General features: G+C 45.8%; 1 protein-coding gene across 6 annotated transcripts in view; it reads left to right on the top strand.

Annotated features, from left to right (window-relative positions):
• The first annotated feature begins 1,351 nt into the window (after window positions 1–1,351).
• The window catches only part of ICE1 (interactor of little elongation complex ELL subunit 1), a 38,866-nt gene continuing 23,539 nt past the window's right edge, over window positions 1,352–16,678 (top strand). For 2 of the 6 annotated variants that reach the window (XR_013975449.1, XM_080933558.1), the window contains exons 1-8: window positions 1,482–1,596; window positions 11,312–11,423; window positions 12,857–12,933; window positions 13,696–13,733; window positions 14,018–14,083; window positions 15,292–15,374; window positions 15,602–15,641; window positions 15,726–15,782. Coding sequence is in view for 5 of the 6 variants with exons in the window: in XM_080933558.1 (XP_080789684.1) it covers window positions 11,346–11,423; window positions 12,857–12,933; window positions 13,696–13,733; window positions 14,018–14,083; window positions 15,292–15,374; window positions 15,602–15,641; window positions 15,726–15,782 (439 nt within the window). In the remaining variant the exon portion in view is untranslated. The other 4 variants (XM_080933562.1, XM_080933559.1, XM_080933560.1 and 1 more) reach the window with 4 other exon arrangements.

Genomic DNA, 16,678 nt, shown 5'->3' with positions numbered 1-16,678 from the left:
GTTTTGGCAGCTTGTCAGATCGCCTTTCAGCAGAAGCTAGAGCCAACACAGTGATGCATCTATTATAGGAAGGGCCATGACGACCTCTGACTACGTATCCATACGTCCTGCTCTCCACTTAACCCTAAACCCATGCCATGAGTCTGAAGATGGGATTGAGATCAGGGCTGAGGGTAGGGGTAGTTACTGGATTTTTCCATCATAATGTGACCACTTTGGTATACCTTTTAACTATAAATTGTGTCCTTTAGTTGGCCTGTTGAGGTTTAGTGGACAGGCCTAGTTTGTTAGTTACCAGGGATTGGGTCTGATCCCCCAAATCCACGTTCTTCTCGTAACTTTACACATTCTATCGCCAGCCTCTGAGGAAACCTGGACCTTCTACGCAGACAGGTTATGGGCCTGTCTGGCTTGGGTGCAAACAACAGCGATAAGACAGGCAGCTGGTTCTGGATATCTTTCTGGTCTTTCAGCGTCAAAGATAGCTTGAAGGAGAAACAGGGTGTGAGGGTTCTGAGTTGCGCTTTCCACCACGAGACTTAGGACAGGACCCCAGGATGCCCTCTTAATAAATGCAACACTATTGTCGAAATCTCAGAGATTGGAACTTTGTAACCAGAAGATGAGGAGTTGCCAGAAACTTCTTAGTAGACAAATACTGACAGCAACAAAGACAATTTCTGAGGGCAGTGGATACACTGTTAGGAGGTCAGTGAGAGTTCAAACCCTGATTTCAAGTCGCTTTTAAGGCTGAATGGGGATTTCACCTTTCCGCTTCTCCAGCAGAAGTGTGATGGCGGCTGGGAAACCACTTGAGGAGGTTGTTGGGTTGGCTGTATGCAGACACACCCCACACATTAGTAGCAGAGCTTGGAACCCTGGAGGTTGGCCTAGGTGTTTGCCCCCAGCTGCTGCGAGGCACTCCGGGAATTGTAGTTTTTCTTCCTCTCCCTGCTTGACTACTGGGAGAATACCGCCGTTCTGCAAGTAGTGGTTGCACTTTCCAGACCCAGGCTCGGGTCCTCCCTCGGCGTCCTGCATACAGATGATGTCACAAAACCCCGCCCCTTGGAGGCTGAAGAGATTTAGGTGTCTACACGGGGCCTGTAATGAGGTAGCTGACAGGAGATCACAGACAGTTAGTGAAGGGAGGATCTGGCTCTTGTTTAGCTCTTCCAGGATTTCGTCCTAGGGATTTGGTCTTTGTACGTTCCCGCTCCGTACTGGCTTTTTAATAAGGCGGCGCTGCGGGCAGCCCTAATGGAGGCGTGGCCGGGTGGGGCGGGGACCTCGAGTGCTGTCGTCGCTTTGGGCCCTCCGGGCTGCGCTGCTCCTTAGTGCCCTAGGCTGCTTGGCTGGTCTGAGCCTTAGGCCGGCTCCACGGGGACCTCGGTGCACGCATGGAACTGCCCGCTCCCGGCGGGAAGCGGCCCGGCTGGCGGTGGCCCGGGCGGCGGAGCAGGGCCGAGGCTGCGGGCCCCTGAGCGCGCGCCCTGCAGGCCGGGCCGCAGCACCATGATGCCCGGCGAGACGCACCCGGCGGCGCCCGGGCGAGCCGACCTCGCGAGGTGTCAGGGCTGTGCCTCCCTGCAGCAGGTGAGAGTATCCCTGGCAGACCCTTTTGCGCTGTTTTGGGGGCGGGTGCCGGTGCTTTGTTTAATCCCTGACGCCCGATTTGGTTCAGCTGCTGCGGTGCTGGCTGCGGATAGTGAGCGTGCTCTTCCTGGCTTCTTCTCGCCTGCCCGATTCAGGGTTTGCAGGGCCGAGTTGGGTGGGTGGGTGACGCAGTCTAAGTGAGGAGGGAATCATCCTTGCTGGGATGAAGGCTTCCTCGCACTCCTAATTATTTGTTGCTTGAAGGCAAGGGTTTTATATTTTATGTTGCGTTCCCGGGTCGCTAGACTTAAAGACTCAAGAGATGCATTTCAGATGACACGTATCTATTAATATACCATCAAGCTTAGCATTTGTTAAGTAGCATGCTAGTTGTCTGATTAAAATATTTCAATGAAGATTTGTAGGTCTTGGTAGTTTGTTACAGTGGCATGCTCTGTTCTTAACAATGAATCGCTGCAGATAGCCTCTGGGTTTTACTGATGCAATGGAAATAGCCCTCAGTGCTCTCAGTTCTGGAGACTCTGACAGCTTTCTATCTTAGATTCCCGTTCAATTATTGTCAGTGGCTAAACGGAACTCGCTCTTGCCACTGTTCAGTTCATCCCTCTTATGCCTGGTTTCAGGCACTGCTCACATTATGGTAAGCCAGCTGGACACGGTTAAGATGAACGGACGTGCGAAAGTACGACCCGACAGGATTTTAGATATTGGGAAGAAAATAATGGAAGATGTCTGAGGTGTTGTTGAGGCAGTGGGAGTGGCGTATGTTGAAAAGCAGCTCTGTATATCGGTTTTAACAGGTAGGACGGTTTTTTGATGTGCAAAGCCCGTGAAAGTAAGCCTTGTGGTTGGTGAGATGAGATAAGGGATGCAGAACAGGTAGCTACCCGTGGAAGCTTGGTTTTTATCGTAACATGCAGTGTCTGCGCCGATTCATATATTCTCGTTGTTTGGGGAATAGTCTATAGAGATGATGGAGAGCCAAGCCATGTTGTAGTCATTTGAGCAAGGTTGTAAAAGAATGAGTTTGTTTGATTTCTTTGGAGCCGGGCATCTGTCCTGAGGCCTAGAGTAGTCGCTTTCCTTATGTGCTTGTGAAGAACATGAAGGCCCGTGAGGCCAGGGTAGGCTGAAGGGTTAGTATCTGCAGATGTCAAAACAGCCAGAAGAGCCCTGGTTGTGTGATCTTCACACACCGTTGTATGGGCTTGGGCTTCTCCAGAGGACGTGGTGAGTCTTTGCAGGTATTTGTACTGACGGCTGTGAGACCCATGCTTCTGAGCCTTCTGGGGAGCTGCATCCACACACTGCCCACCAGGAGTCCCTGTCCTGTTGAATCAGCAGTATCATTGTGTTCTTTAGGTTGCTTAGGTCAGAAACTGGTGACCATCCTGGTGCCTCAGTTGACAGCCTGGATCCATCTTTATTTCTTACCACCTTCGCTGTTGGAAGTATTCTAACCTATGGCCTAGAAGCTATTGCTTTTGCTTCCCAAGGGCACCTTTTTTTCTCTTCCCTCCAAGCCACACTTTCACTTTGGTGAACAGTGAATAGAGGAGAGGTTCATTTAGCTCTGTACAGACCTAGTCTGTAAACTTTCTTCCTTAAGAGGCGAGATTATGAACAACTGTGCTTTGGGAAGTTGTTCACACCTGCTCACTTGCCATTGAGATGTGAAAGCAGCCATAAACAAGAGTAAAGAGCCCTAGGGCTGTGCTTCTACCAAGAAAAGGGTGATTTCTGAAAGGACTTTTCAGGGGTAGATGCAGAGATCTTGAGTTCTGTCTCTGGGACATGTCTTTCATTTGCAAAGTAATTCTGGGAAGATGAGTCTCTAGAGACTGTTGAACATCCTAGGAGGCTCTTTGCTTATTTCCTGTATGTTGAGAGATGGAAGCTTTTGTCCATTAACATCACCAAAGCAAAGTGTGGAGTAAAAGTTTAAAAGTCACAGGTGGAAGGCACAAGATGAACTGATGAACAGGAGTGGTGCTTGACCAAAGGTAAATTATGTCACTAATGTGACCTGCTGAGCATTACAGCAAGGAGTTCATCAAAGTGCTAGGGAACAGAATGGTAGCAGGGAAAGCCCTGAGTGTGAGAAGCAGGGTAGGGTGAAGTGTTGGAATGGTTCTCATGTCTGGGATGTGGAGGGTACCAAGACTTCAAAGTGTGGTGGAAGAAGGAAAGGAAGCTGAGGTGAAAAGGTTATTGGAAATCTGAGGCTAAAGCTTTAAAACATTGAACTGGGGAGTTTTACCTATTCTTCAGATGTTTGTGAAGTGTATTTGCAATGTTCTAATTTACTTCCAAGGAAGTGGAAACCAGTTTTAGGTTTCTGTGGGCTTGGAGTTTATAATAAGAATCTTTTTCTCGGGGAAGGGTTAGGTGGTATTTTGAGTTACTGGAGCTCTGACAACCTGTAGCTTCTGAAGAGAATCTGGCAGCTGGGTCTGGGCCCTTGAAGAAGAAAGAATGGAATGGGGAGGGGTGGGAAGAGATAAGGAGACTTAGACTGGAACTGGGTTGCTGACCTGTTGGGAGAAGAATGACTGGACATCACCACTGCACGTGTTTGCTGTGTGTAGCTTAAACTTCTCAGGAGAGAAATATCAGGAGAAGCCACTGAGACTTCTGGTTCCTGCAGAAGGTGTCCACATAGTCTTTCCCACAGTCGCACCTGCTCTGGTGCTGGACCTTCATTCTGACTTGGAGTCTTAGGGTAACAGGTCCAGGTTCTGAACTGAATAGTCGTTTGCTTGCAGAACACTTTTCTGTCGGTCTGGCCCTTGTTTTCTTTAAGGTGAAAGACACAGTTGCCTTTTTATCGTTGTGTCAGAAATGTATCTAAAGGCAGCATGCTTCCCAGCAGCCTAAGTATCTTTCCATAGTCTCACAGAGCACTCTTGACCTTTGGTTGTAGTAATTTGTTACTGATTTGTAGCCCAGCAGCCACACATAGTAAACCTCAGTAGTGACAAAAACCAATGCCGGGCTGAGTCTGTTGGTGCATGTAAATTAGACAAGCATTGAATTACAGTTTTAGGTTAAGCCAAGGGATTGGTTGTTGTGGTTTTAAGGTTTTTAGTCCCGTTTGTTTCTCTAAGGCAATATGTGATTGAGAGAGAAACTGTATGTATTGTTCTATTCAGACAGCCTACCACTTTACCTGTACCCGTCTTCCCAAAAGACACCATTCTTAATTTCTTACATTATGTGAATAAAAGTAATGGATGTGTTTTATAATGAAAATTAGTAAATTTGTTACTTGATTTTGGTTGAAGACATTTAGTGTAGGTCTGTAATCTTGGAATCTGAGGGAGGTGCACTAATACGGCCCCTGTCTCTGCACCTCTTGCTGCTGTCCTTGGGGTGCAGGTCTTCAGTTAGTGAAGTAGAGACAGGCGTGCTCTGATTACATTATTACCTTTGCATTCCTTCATCGCCTTTTTGCCTTAATTCTCACATAAATGCATTTATATATGTATATGTGATATATGTTAAAGGCCGTATTACATAGCTGGCCTCAGCTACTAAACAAGTCACTGTGTAGCTGAGTTTAGCTTCTTAACCTCCCATCACCTCCCAGTGCTGGGATTACAACCGCACACCACAATGTCTATCTAGTTCAGGAGTTGGATTTTAGTTTTAGTTTTTCTTGTTATTATGATAAAATTTAGCAAAATCTGTTGAAGGAGCATTTGTTTTGGCTCATGGTTTGAGGGGATACAGTCCATGGTGGGGGAGATGCCACAGAAGCATGAGGCATGTGCTCACCGTACCAGCAGTCAGGCAGGAACCTGGGAGGTGAGTGCTGTGTTCAGCTTGCTTAGAGGATCTTCACCCCATCTCCACCCCTCTGAAATCCTACTTCTGTTCCCTGGGCGGCATCCTGTTGGAATCCATAGACTTTGGGCTAGATGTTGGAGACATCTTTTTGGAGACAAACCTTTCTGTCTGATAATGGAAACCTGGAGATGGGGCCCAAGGCTTGACACTGTATCTCCCATGTCTTTCTGTCTTTTCCATGGATTTGTCCAGAACGCTTATTATTAGGCCTGAGACCAAAATTTGTTGACCTTTTCTTTTCTCTCACCTCTGATTTTGCTTTCTTTTCTGAGACCTTTTGTTGAGTTCTCTGGTGAGAACTTTTGAGTCTGTAATTAAACTCTTTTAATTTGGCTATAACTTAATTCATGTAAAATGTATCCTCTTAATGTGTCCTGTTAGTCAGTGATTTATAAATCATCTAGCAGTTGAGTGGTTACCCACTCCCAGCCCGCAGAAATGGGTTAGTGTGCAGGGTCTGATGTGTCGTATTTAAGGGTTCATTTGGTAGTCAGATTGCTCGTTGCTTTTCATTCTCAGTACTTGGTGGCTTAGCCATTTATCCTTTAATGAGCACTAACCTTATGTTTCTGTTTGTAGTGTAAAGAATGCTGGTGTAAATATTGCTAGGGAACTTGCCATGGGCATATGTCTTCTGTTTTTCTGAGTGTATGCCCAGGAGTGTAATGCTTAGCCTTGTGGCAACAGCTTAGTACTCCCTTCAACTGTGATTAGGAGTCAGTTTTCTCATCCCTGTCAGCACTAGCTGTCCCTTTCTTTTACAGGCACCCTAGTGGATGTCCCTGTGTCTGATATTCTAAGTGCTCTCTCTGTTCCTTTAACCACCATATGGCTTCTTCAGTGTGCCTGTTTCTATTAGCGCATTAGTGCCTTTAAGGTTTTCTTGTCTGCTTGTCTCCTTTTGTTTACTTGAAGTCTGGCTTTAGTCTCCCTTTTCTCATTCATTTTAGTTGAGGTTTGGAAATCTTTGGTGGTGTATTAGGAGCTTGGGAAGGGCCTATGGTGTCTCCAGACTGTGCAGGACTGTGTCTGTGGTTCAGTCTTCATGGATGAAGAGCTGGTGCCAGCATTTGGGCACCGTGCATCCTGAAAGTCAAGGACTGGGATGAAATGAAGGCCCTTCTTAGAGTTTACTCAGGTCCCCTGACCCCATGCTTTGGGTCACCGTGGGCCCACACTCATGCCCCAAGTGTGTGGAAGACTGGCTTCCTTCTGGTTGGCAGAGAAACACTTTCCCTCACAGTAGAAAGCCGGAGCTGGCACCCAAGTACAGCAGGCACCGCTCAGGTTAGCAGTGTCCACTGTTGACTCTCGAGTACTTGCTTCGTCCATTTTGTTGTACAAACTTTTGCATCCATTTGTAAGTGGCATTTTTGTAAAATGAAAAAGTTGTTACAGACAACAAATACATCAAAGAAATCTCATTTTCATCTGATAAAGAACCTGCTAAATTTGCTTCTGGAAACAAAGCCTTAGCACATACTCAGACATCCTCAGCTATGTCAGTACATAGCCATGTCTGGTTGCTGTATGAATGTCCTGGATGGTGATTTAACAGGCATGCATGTGTGTAGCATTTGATGAGAGGCTGCTTCCTATCAAATACCGTCGTTTACCATGGCAGCTGCAGCACCAAGCAAGTGCTATACCAGCAGCTTGTTAAGGAAGAAGAAAGAATGCCCAGAAGTCACTGAGAAGACCTCTCACCACTGAGGAGGGGTAGGGCGGGGCTGGGGAGGGGCCCTACCAGGAACCACGCTTTCTACACAGGCCTGACAACCTGACTTCACAAAGCTGACCTCTGACCTCTACACACACCACACCACACTTGTACACACAAAAATAAACCAGTAAGTAAATGCTAATGGGAACTCCTTTAAGACTATTCAAGAGCACGGCTGAGGGGAAGCATCCCAAGCAAGGACATCCTTTGCTCACTGTTAGAAAGACTAAACAGGACCAAGTTGCCTTCAGAAGAGAACTGAGAAAGGTGTGTGGAGAGTGCAGCAGACATGTGCTTTTCCACATGGATTCTAGCCTGGGCTTTGGTTTGTTTGAGCTGGTTTGTGCAGGTAGTTATCAAAGCATGGGCTCTCTGAACAGAAATGTTACTGCTCCTTAAGTCCTTGGCATTGACTAGAGGCTGACCTCTGAGATGGGAAAGGTGGGCGTCGCCCTGCGTGCAGAGTTGTTGGTATGAGATGCTGCAACACCACTGCGCTGTACTTAAAACACTGATGATGTTACTCTGGAAGGTTTTAAAGAACTCAGCTAAAGAAAAGAAAAATCTGTTTTAATTGTTGGGAATGCCTCGACAGTGTAATAAGAATGCTTTAATCTTCAGTTTCTTAACAGGATTTGGAACCAGCTTCTGATTGGCGCCTGCAGTGTAGCACAGATCTCACAAAATTACTTTTAAACTTGATTGTGAAACCATTATAATATTTGATCTGTCACATTATCTTAATTTTTGTCACGTTGCTGTATCTACTGACAGCTTTTGTGTCTGCTAAGTAGTAGGCAGCCAGTGCCGATTGCCGCCCTCTGAGCTCGGTGCGCTGGGCAGTTCTCACCATGGGTGCATGGGGAGGCGCCCATTTCTGATGATGTGGCTCATAAGCCAGCTTTTACAATGACAGTCCTGGGAGAGTTGCATATAGTGAAATGCCACAGAAGCTAATAGCTGACTGCAGCTTTTTTTTTCTTTCAGAACTTAAATGAATATGTTGAAGCATTAATTGCCTTGAAACAAAAAATTATTAATACAGAGTAAGTATATCTGTGTGTTGGGAAACCTCTGTTGGCCTCTTCAGCTGGCTGAAGCGGGGTGGTTTGGAGTCCACAGCGGGCCCAATGGTGCTGGCTAGGGCAGAAACCTTGAGCCCTGTGCTTTAGTGGTTCACTAATTATAAAATTATATTTGCCAAATTTGATTTTAAAAGCTGTTTTCTCTCCAAAATTGTTCTGTCTGTTGGGTGTCAAATTGCCTCACCATTTCATGGTACATTGTGAGATTATTTTAATATCCCTTGTTAGTCTTATGTTGTAGATCAAAAGCTCCTATGTAGTGCATTAAGGAATCAAGGTGATGTCAGCCCAGCATGCTTTTGTTTTGAGAGGCCACCCAGCGTGATCTGAGCCATACCTCCTTGTGGTGTGCTTGCCCAGTGACATTGGGGCCTAACTGTTCTTTTCTCTTTTGCAGTAACCTGCTGACAGAATATCAGAAGAAATGCGATGATATCCTTTACTTGCTTTTCCCTTTGGATGTCGGCACTGACTTATGTGTGATGACTCAAAAAGATAAGAGGGCCTCCACTTAACAATTCACCTTCAAAAGGCAGTGTCTGCTGGCTTAATGGGAGGGAGCCCATCTCGAAAACACAGCCAGCCGCAGGACTTTAGTGTGGTAGCAAAGGGTGTGTGGTGGGGAATCCTAATCTGAGGTAGCCGAGCAGACTCTGTTTCTGTTGCTTGCTCTGGTTTTCTTCGGGTGCTTGGCTTTTTAATGAGTTGATGCTCCTCATGTCTGTGGGTATAACACTGTATGCATCGTGGTAGCTGCAGTAACGCTTGCTGATCGCTGTCTTTAACTGAGAAATCGATCTTGTTCTTATTAATGTGTATATCCACAGTTGTATAAGCAATGCAGTTTGTAATACAATTCTCAGCCTAGACTCACTGTGTTGGCTGCTTCTGCCTCATCTTTTTATAACAGCTGCCTTCCTTTACATCTCTCTCAAAAGAACAAAAATCCATATGTGTAGACCTGTGGAGATTGGGCTCTTTTCAGTGCTGGGGCAGATGTTGCTCTTGCAGAGGGAAAATCCATGGTCCCTGCAGTACTGTTTAGCCACTTAGAGCAGTGGTCCCTACAGCACGTTGAGAGACATGGCATAAACTTCTTTGTAATTACATTTGTAATTTCATGATAGAGTAAGTGGCCTCATTTTCTAAAATTTCCCTATCAAAACTTAAATAAAAATAAACAAATTGATTCTTTGTCTTCAAGGTTTACTAAGTATGTGTCTGTGTGGGTTTGTGCACGTGAGTGCAGTGCCCATGCTGGTCAGAGAGGGCGCTGGAGCTCTGGAACTGCAGTCACTGGTGGCTTTGACCACCTCCTATAGGTGCTGCATTCTGAGCTAGAAACGCTGCTTATTCTTAACCACTGAGCCATACTGCCAGCCCCAGAGCTGGTCCCTTAAGTAGATAAAGCCTGCAGTTGTTGTTTGAGATACAGAGGTTTGTTTTGTGATGGGATATTTGGCATCAGCTACAGAAACTAATTTTAGAACCACTTTGGCATTAGCCCCAAGGATATATTTGTTACAGCTCAGAAGTGAAACTCTCCTACCTCTGGGTGACAGTATCCTAGGCTTACTATAGCTCAGCCCCTATCCTGCCTCTTCTGAGGAACCTGAGCACATCTTCTGTGGCCGTAGTGGAGTGGGGAGAAGGAATGAATGTTCACTTCATTACCTTGAGAAGTAGTGTGGTCCCGAGTGCTTTGTGCATGCCTCATTTTATCTGCAGGACTGTTTGAAGGTTCTGATGTATACAGAAATAAAAGTATTCCTCATCAGTCTTACTTCTTGTCATTATAATTAGTCATTTATTTAAGGCTTTAGTACAGAAATAGATGTTTTGACTGTGTTCTATCTTCTCTACTGCTGTGAAGAGACACCATGGCCAAGACAACTCTTATAAAGAGAGCATTGTACCGGAGGCTCGCTCTCACTGGCAGGGGGTCAGTCTGTTTTCATGGTGGGAAGCATGGTGGCATAAAGGCAGGCACCAGAGTAGTAGCTGAAAGCAACTTTCTGATGTGTAGGCTGATAGATAGACAGACAGACAGAGATATATAGGTGTCTAGATAAATGGATTTATATGCTGGGCCTAGTGTGAGCTTTTTGAAACCTCCAGGCCCATCCAGTGACATACTTTCTCCAGCAAGCCACACCTGTTCCAGCAAAGCCACACCTCCTAATCCTTCTAATCCTCAAATAGTGCAACTCTGGTAACTAAGCATTCAAATGCATGAGCCTGTGTGGGCCACTTTTATTCACACCACCACAGGTGTGAACACACTGGTAAGTAGGATTAATGCAGATTCACCACTGTTAGAGGCAGATGTGTACCGTTAATGCTCTATCTAGCCTAGGTGTACATGATCACCATAAGAGAGAGTTTTAAACACATCAGAAGACAGAAGTTATGAGTTTTCTTTAACAAGGATTACAGCTGCAGTTTGCAAGAAGGTGAGCTGCTTGGCTTTTGTGTGATAACACCCGTGAATGCTTGTGTAGAGGTGGAGGCCAGAGACCTGACTTGGATGCTCCCTTACAAGCAGATTGCACTGTCGTATCAAATGGCTCTAATGTCTTTATGGTGTGGGTTTCACATTGCATCCTCATGGTTTGCTTCAGTAACTTATGCTGAGCACTGTGTGAGCTGAAGCTGTTCTATCAGTTCTGCCATTTATCTTGTGTTTATACCAAAATAAAACCACTACAGCTGTAGTGGTGTTTTATGCTCTGACTATAGCTGTCACTTAGAAGCTAGCATGGAGCTATAAATCAGATTGTAAGATGCTGTACCATTTAATTGGGATGCATGGGGAGAAGCTGAAGATTATAAATGCCCGATGTTTGGCAGTGTCCTCAGATGGCTTCTCCCATGGACTGATGTCTGTTGGATGGGCATCTTATGTTGCTTTTTGATACAGTTTCATTAAAAAGTTATGACCTTTACTGTGAGCAGGAAGAATGCATTTAACGTTAGTGTTTATTAATACACTCTAGTAGTTTCCGCTCAGTGATGCCAACACTTTGTCCATTTTCAGAGAGAACAGCACACTGCATCACCAAGTAGAGCAGATGCTACAGAAAATCTCCCCTCTGCAGAAATGTCAAGAAGAATTGGGATCCTTGAAAGCTGAGCTGGAGGAGAAAAAGGTGTCCACACCTCTTTCCTATGGAGGGCCTTTGTCAGTTGTTAGGATTAGCTGTGTACTTGCTCATGTTGGCAAAGGATGGAAGAGCCGGTGGAAACCCCCCTGAGTCTCCACTCTGAGCATCCCGCTCCAGCTGATGCATGGCTTCACAGTGATTCATGGGACTCTTCCCAAGTGTTGAGAGGGTTAAGTGTAAATTGTGGCTTTTTTGATCTCTAAGTAACTGTCCTTTTTTAACTTAATTTTTCCTCTTGACTTAAATGAGAAATAACATAGACATTCAGAATCAGTGATAGAAGAATCATTGGGTAGCAGTGTTGGGGCAGTTGGATTTCATTTGTTGAGCTGGTCTAGCCCAGCTCAGCACTCAGGGCCTCTGCGCTAGTAGAGTTCAGACGTCCTTGAGGACCTCTTGTGGACCCTGAGCCAGTTAATTTGAATGCTCTTGACAGCTTGGTCCTGTGGTTTCTCAGGGTCACGAGGTCCACAGAGAGCAGCATTCATTCACAAGTTCCCACAGGTGAGGGTTTGGTACTTTACCTGAGGAAGAAGATAGACGCATTGGATGGGAAACTGATACTTTGACCTCTCACAGGCTCTCTTCCTCAAATCCAGGCCCCTGAAACAGCTCAAAATGCTCCAACTGCTTTCCTGCGTGCTTGTTAGTATTTTTTACAGGGTCCTAGTATTGTGCCCATGGAGTTTGTATGTAGAAGCATCTGTAACATGGTGGGGTGGTCTTAGAGGCAGTCAGGCTATCCATGGTTATCCCTCCCTGTGTCCTTGATGGCTCCTCTCAGGGAAGAGTGCCACTGTCTGTCACTAGTCTTCCTCATGTTGTGGTTTAGTAGTGATGTACTTGTACTCCATGAAGGTCACACCAGTGTGCCTTTGCTCTTCCTGTCCACTCAGTGAGTGTTCTGTCTTACAGTATCTGCAGTGTGTCCTCAGGAAGTGTGCACCTTGGAGTCAGAGCTCAGTGGAGACTCTTGTCATTCAGTGACCTTGACTTGCAGGGATAAGCCAGCCTGTCAAGTCCATTCTGGGAAGGGCTGGATAAAGCTCATTTCTCAGAGCTTAGTGTCAGAGAAGTGCCAAGTAGAGACCACATCATGGGCACAGTGTCTTCCCAGTCCATAGGGTCATCACAGCAGATAAGTCAGTATTCATGTATTTCCATTAATACTGATTGTGTTAATTCCATTTTCTGACAGCAGTAATGTACCAATATCAGCTTCCATTCTGCCACTGTTCGCTGAGGTGAACACATCAGCATCTGGTATGAGGTGGTGTATCTGGGAACTGAGCAGCTTTGCTCTGCCCTGCTGTCAGCTCAGCTGGTTAGGAACCTAGTCTGTTGGTGGAGGTGCCGAGTGACTCCTGGGCCTTGCTGACGGGCCATGGCTGATGACTGTTTTCTGTTTTCCTTGTCAGAGTTCTCTGAAGCTGTATCAGGACACTCACCAGGAATACGCTCGCGTGAAAGAAGAATGCCTGAGAACTGATGCCCAGTAAGTGTCGTTCCTAGAACAGCTGTGAATAATGGTGCTTTCTTTTCCTTTCTCCCGCCCCATCTCGGTTCTGTTCACTGGTTAGTCCCCACCTCTGTCTCAGAGGGGTCAGCACTCCTGAGATTAAGGCCATCTGGTGCTTCAGCAGTGCTCAGAGCTAGTGAACAAACTTTGTCATGTGTGAGCTGTGCCTGGGTGTCCTGTCTTTGTGACAGTCCTCTACAGGATCATCTGCGGTATCTCACTGGCAAGGGGCATCTGTTGCCATCAGTGAAATGGGATAGAAGCATCTTGCTCATTACAATCAGCTTTGGTAGATCAGCCACATTCCTTGGAGCACTTGTGGAGCTGTGTGTGTCGCTGTTTGCTGGGGCTGGGGCAAGATAGTGTTTACATACTGGTTTTGGGTTTCCTATCTTTAGTCAGAGATCCATCTCAGAACTGCTGCTTCCCTCGCTCACTTACATGCTGTGTTAGGTGCTGGATGACCCAGAGAGATGACATGTACTTCCCATGTGTTAGGCCTGTTTTGTGTTTCTCAAACACAAGTGAGGTTTTAAAAACCCCATCTTAGAAACACTGTACATTAAATGGCACAGTGCTCTTTCTCAGGCTTTTCTACCATAAGATTCTATGCTGGTAATTTAGGTGATATGTGATAGTTGTTGTGAGAAAAATCTCTTATATCATTCTAGTTAGTAAGATTTATATGTGTGAAACTAAATTTCTTTGGCCATCTAACTGACAAGGTTTTATTGTTAGGAAGAAGAAACTAGAAGCTAAGGTGAAGAAGCTGGAAGGTACGTGTACAGCCACGCCCCAGTATCCTACAGATGTGTGCTACGAGTGAGGCAGTGCAGTATCAGTGGGTGTGCCAGGAAGGGATGTGTGCCACTCTCTGCAGTCAGCTCTGTGTGGCGATGAGTCTGCGGGCGCTCCGGTTAATTCTCTTGTCTGTCGCCATGGCTGTGAACAGGCAGCCCGAAAGGAAATGCAGTGACTCAGTTTTTTTGGTGTATCTTTCTTTGTTTCAACTGAAGTAGGTGGTTACTAAAAGAGGTTATCACTTTGTGATTTTTCTTAGTCAAGATTTCCATTGCTATGATAAACACTATTACAAAAGCATCTTGGCGAGGAGAGGATCTATTTGGTTTGTATCTCACAATCTATTATGGGAAGCCAAGGTAGGAGCTGATGCAAAGTCCATGGAGGGGTGCTATTTACTGGCTTGCTCCTTGTAGCTTGCTTAGCCTGCTTTTCTTAAAGAAAACCAGGGCCTTCAACCCAGGGATGTAACCACCCACAATGGACTGAAACCTCCCACACCAATCACTAATTAAGAAAATGCCACACAGGCTTGCCTGCATCCTGATCTTGGGAGTGAGAGACTTTCCTCAGTTGATGTTCTCTCCACTCAGATGACTCAAGTCTGGCACATGCAGAATTCTGTGAAGTGCCACACTTGTATTTGGTGCTTCTTGTTTCTCTGTAGGCAGAAAGCACAGGGCCACACTGGGATCTGTTCTGTCCTTACATCTTAATGGTGTTTTCAGCAGCCAGCTCAGACTGGACTGTCCTTATCTGTAGTTACTCATGGGTGGTCTCTGGTACAGGCAGCTTCTATAATGCCTCTCTGGCCAACATGGTATACCAGGTGTCTGCCTGCGTCGACTCCTAGCATCTCAGTGGTTGGGTTCTGGTTCAGAATGAGGTGTTTCCATGTAAGGTTTGGACTTCAAAGTTCAAATTTAGTTGCAAAGGCCATTTAGAACAAGAGTGATGAAGTATTCCTCTTCCTCATCCTCAGTGTAGATCCAACTGCGGATGCTTGGAATACCCGCCTTGTGAACACTGACAAGCACTAAGTGCATGAGGGCTCTCAGGCTTGTCCTCCCTCGTCTGTGGAGATGAGTGGACTGCCTGAGAGGATGTATGCAACTTCGAGACCAGACCTTCGGGGAAGTTAAATGTGGCCTTTGTTTTTCATGTGACAGAAGTAATTTCCCTCCAACTGTTGGTGTCTTGTATGATGCTGCTCTCCTGTGCATATACATGTCTCTCTCATGTTGCTTCTGGTTAGATTCTTGCTGGTGTGTGTGCTCTGTTTGGAGCTTCTAAACCAAAGAAGAAACGAATGATCTGCTTATTTTCTAAAGCTCTGTATGCTGTCCCTGACCAGCTGTATGGCAGAATTCAGAGTTGCTGTGCCTGGTGTGGAAAGGAGCCTTAGTCAGTTCTGTAGCTTGATGAATAGGCTCTGTCTGTGACATAGAGCTAAGAAGCTTGTGCTGGATTGCATTTGATTGGGGGTCACTAATCCATACCTTTTCTGTTGCTTTGCTGTACCTGTTAACATAGAGGCTGCTGTCAAGCAAACTCAGGACTTCAAGCAATTACGAAATGAAAAGAAAATACTTGAAAAGGAGTTTAAGAAGACACAGGTACTGGGTAAAACAATGCACATGCTTTACATCCCTGACTGCCTGACGGGGCTTGTGTAGACACAGGTACTCAGTAAAAGATGCACACACTTTGCAGCTGTGACTTGGCCTCTGGCATCTAAGTGGTGACTCCAGTCACTGTTCCCTCGCACCTGTCTGACCTTTGCCCCACATGTCTGACTGTGGACAGCATAAGCACTCTTGGTTTTTCTCCCCCGCCCGCACAGGAAAGGCTTGATGAATTTTCCAAACAGAAAAATGAGAAGGGTGAGTATTTGGTTAGTGCTTATGTGGAGGGCCATTTTGAGTGTGTAATAATCATTTAAAACCCTTTTCTGTATGTGTTTTCAGAGTTGAGACACATTGGAACACAAATCTCAAGTGACTCGCACGGAAACATAGATAAAAGTGAGTATACGGACTGCTGCCCTGGCTTGTGGGTGTTGTTTATTGTGCTTGGCTGGCTCATGTGCCATACTCTCTGTGAAAATATGGCTTTGCAGATACTTTGTTATTCTGGATGGGTGGATTTGTATATATACAGGTTTATTTATACATGTGCATAAAGCCAACTATTTTCTTACAAAATATATGAAAGACTCAGCAAAGACATTGTTTGGGTAAAGAAAAGTATTTACATAATACTTTTTATCAGCAACTAAAGATAGGTCTCTGCCTAGATTACCCTATCAGATTAAGTTATTGCGTTTCCCGGGTGCTGAGCAGTGATGGGTAAGGCAGAGCTAGCCACAGCTCTGCACTGTGTTTTCTGGGGACAGTATCTGAGTGACCAAACACTGCTGCTCAGATGGGGCAGATGCAGCAGTGCAGCCAGGACACAGGGTGCTTCAGCACGTGGAATATCTAGGCATGAGCGTTTTGAATCTGAAGTCACCTTGGCTAGTAATACACTGTCTCCAAAAACAGCAGTAGCTTTCCTGGACACTTTCTATCAGTGGGTCTCAGGCAGTGGGTCAGGACCCCTTTGGGGCCCAAATGACTCTTTCACAGGAGTCTAGAGTCACCTAAGACCATTGAGAACATAGTTATTTGTATTATGATTCAGCAAAATTAAAGTTTTAAAGAAACAACTAAATTGTCAGCGGGTCACCACAAGATGAGGGACTGTATTAATGGCCACAGCATTAGGAAGGTTGAGAACCACTGCAGTTGAGGTTTAGCATCTGTAGAGGAACGTGACACAGAGATGGGAAGCTGGTCGTTGCAGTAGCAGAAAAGAGCAGTCTCAAAGGTTGCTTTGCCAGGCCCGAGGGCCAGAGCATTAATGGTCTACACATAACTGA

Source organism: Micromys minutus (genome assembly GCF_963924665.1).
Source record: "Micromys minutus genome assembly, chromosome: 20".
NCBI classification, from domain to species: domain Eukaryota; kingdom Metazoa; phylum Chordata; class Mammalia; order Rodentia; family Muridae; genus Micromys; species Micromys minutus.
The sequence above is the reverse complement of the archived record's forward strand: the minus strand, read 5'-3'. Positions and strand labels throughout refer to the sequence as shown.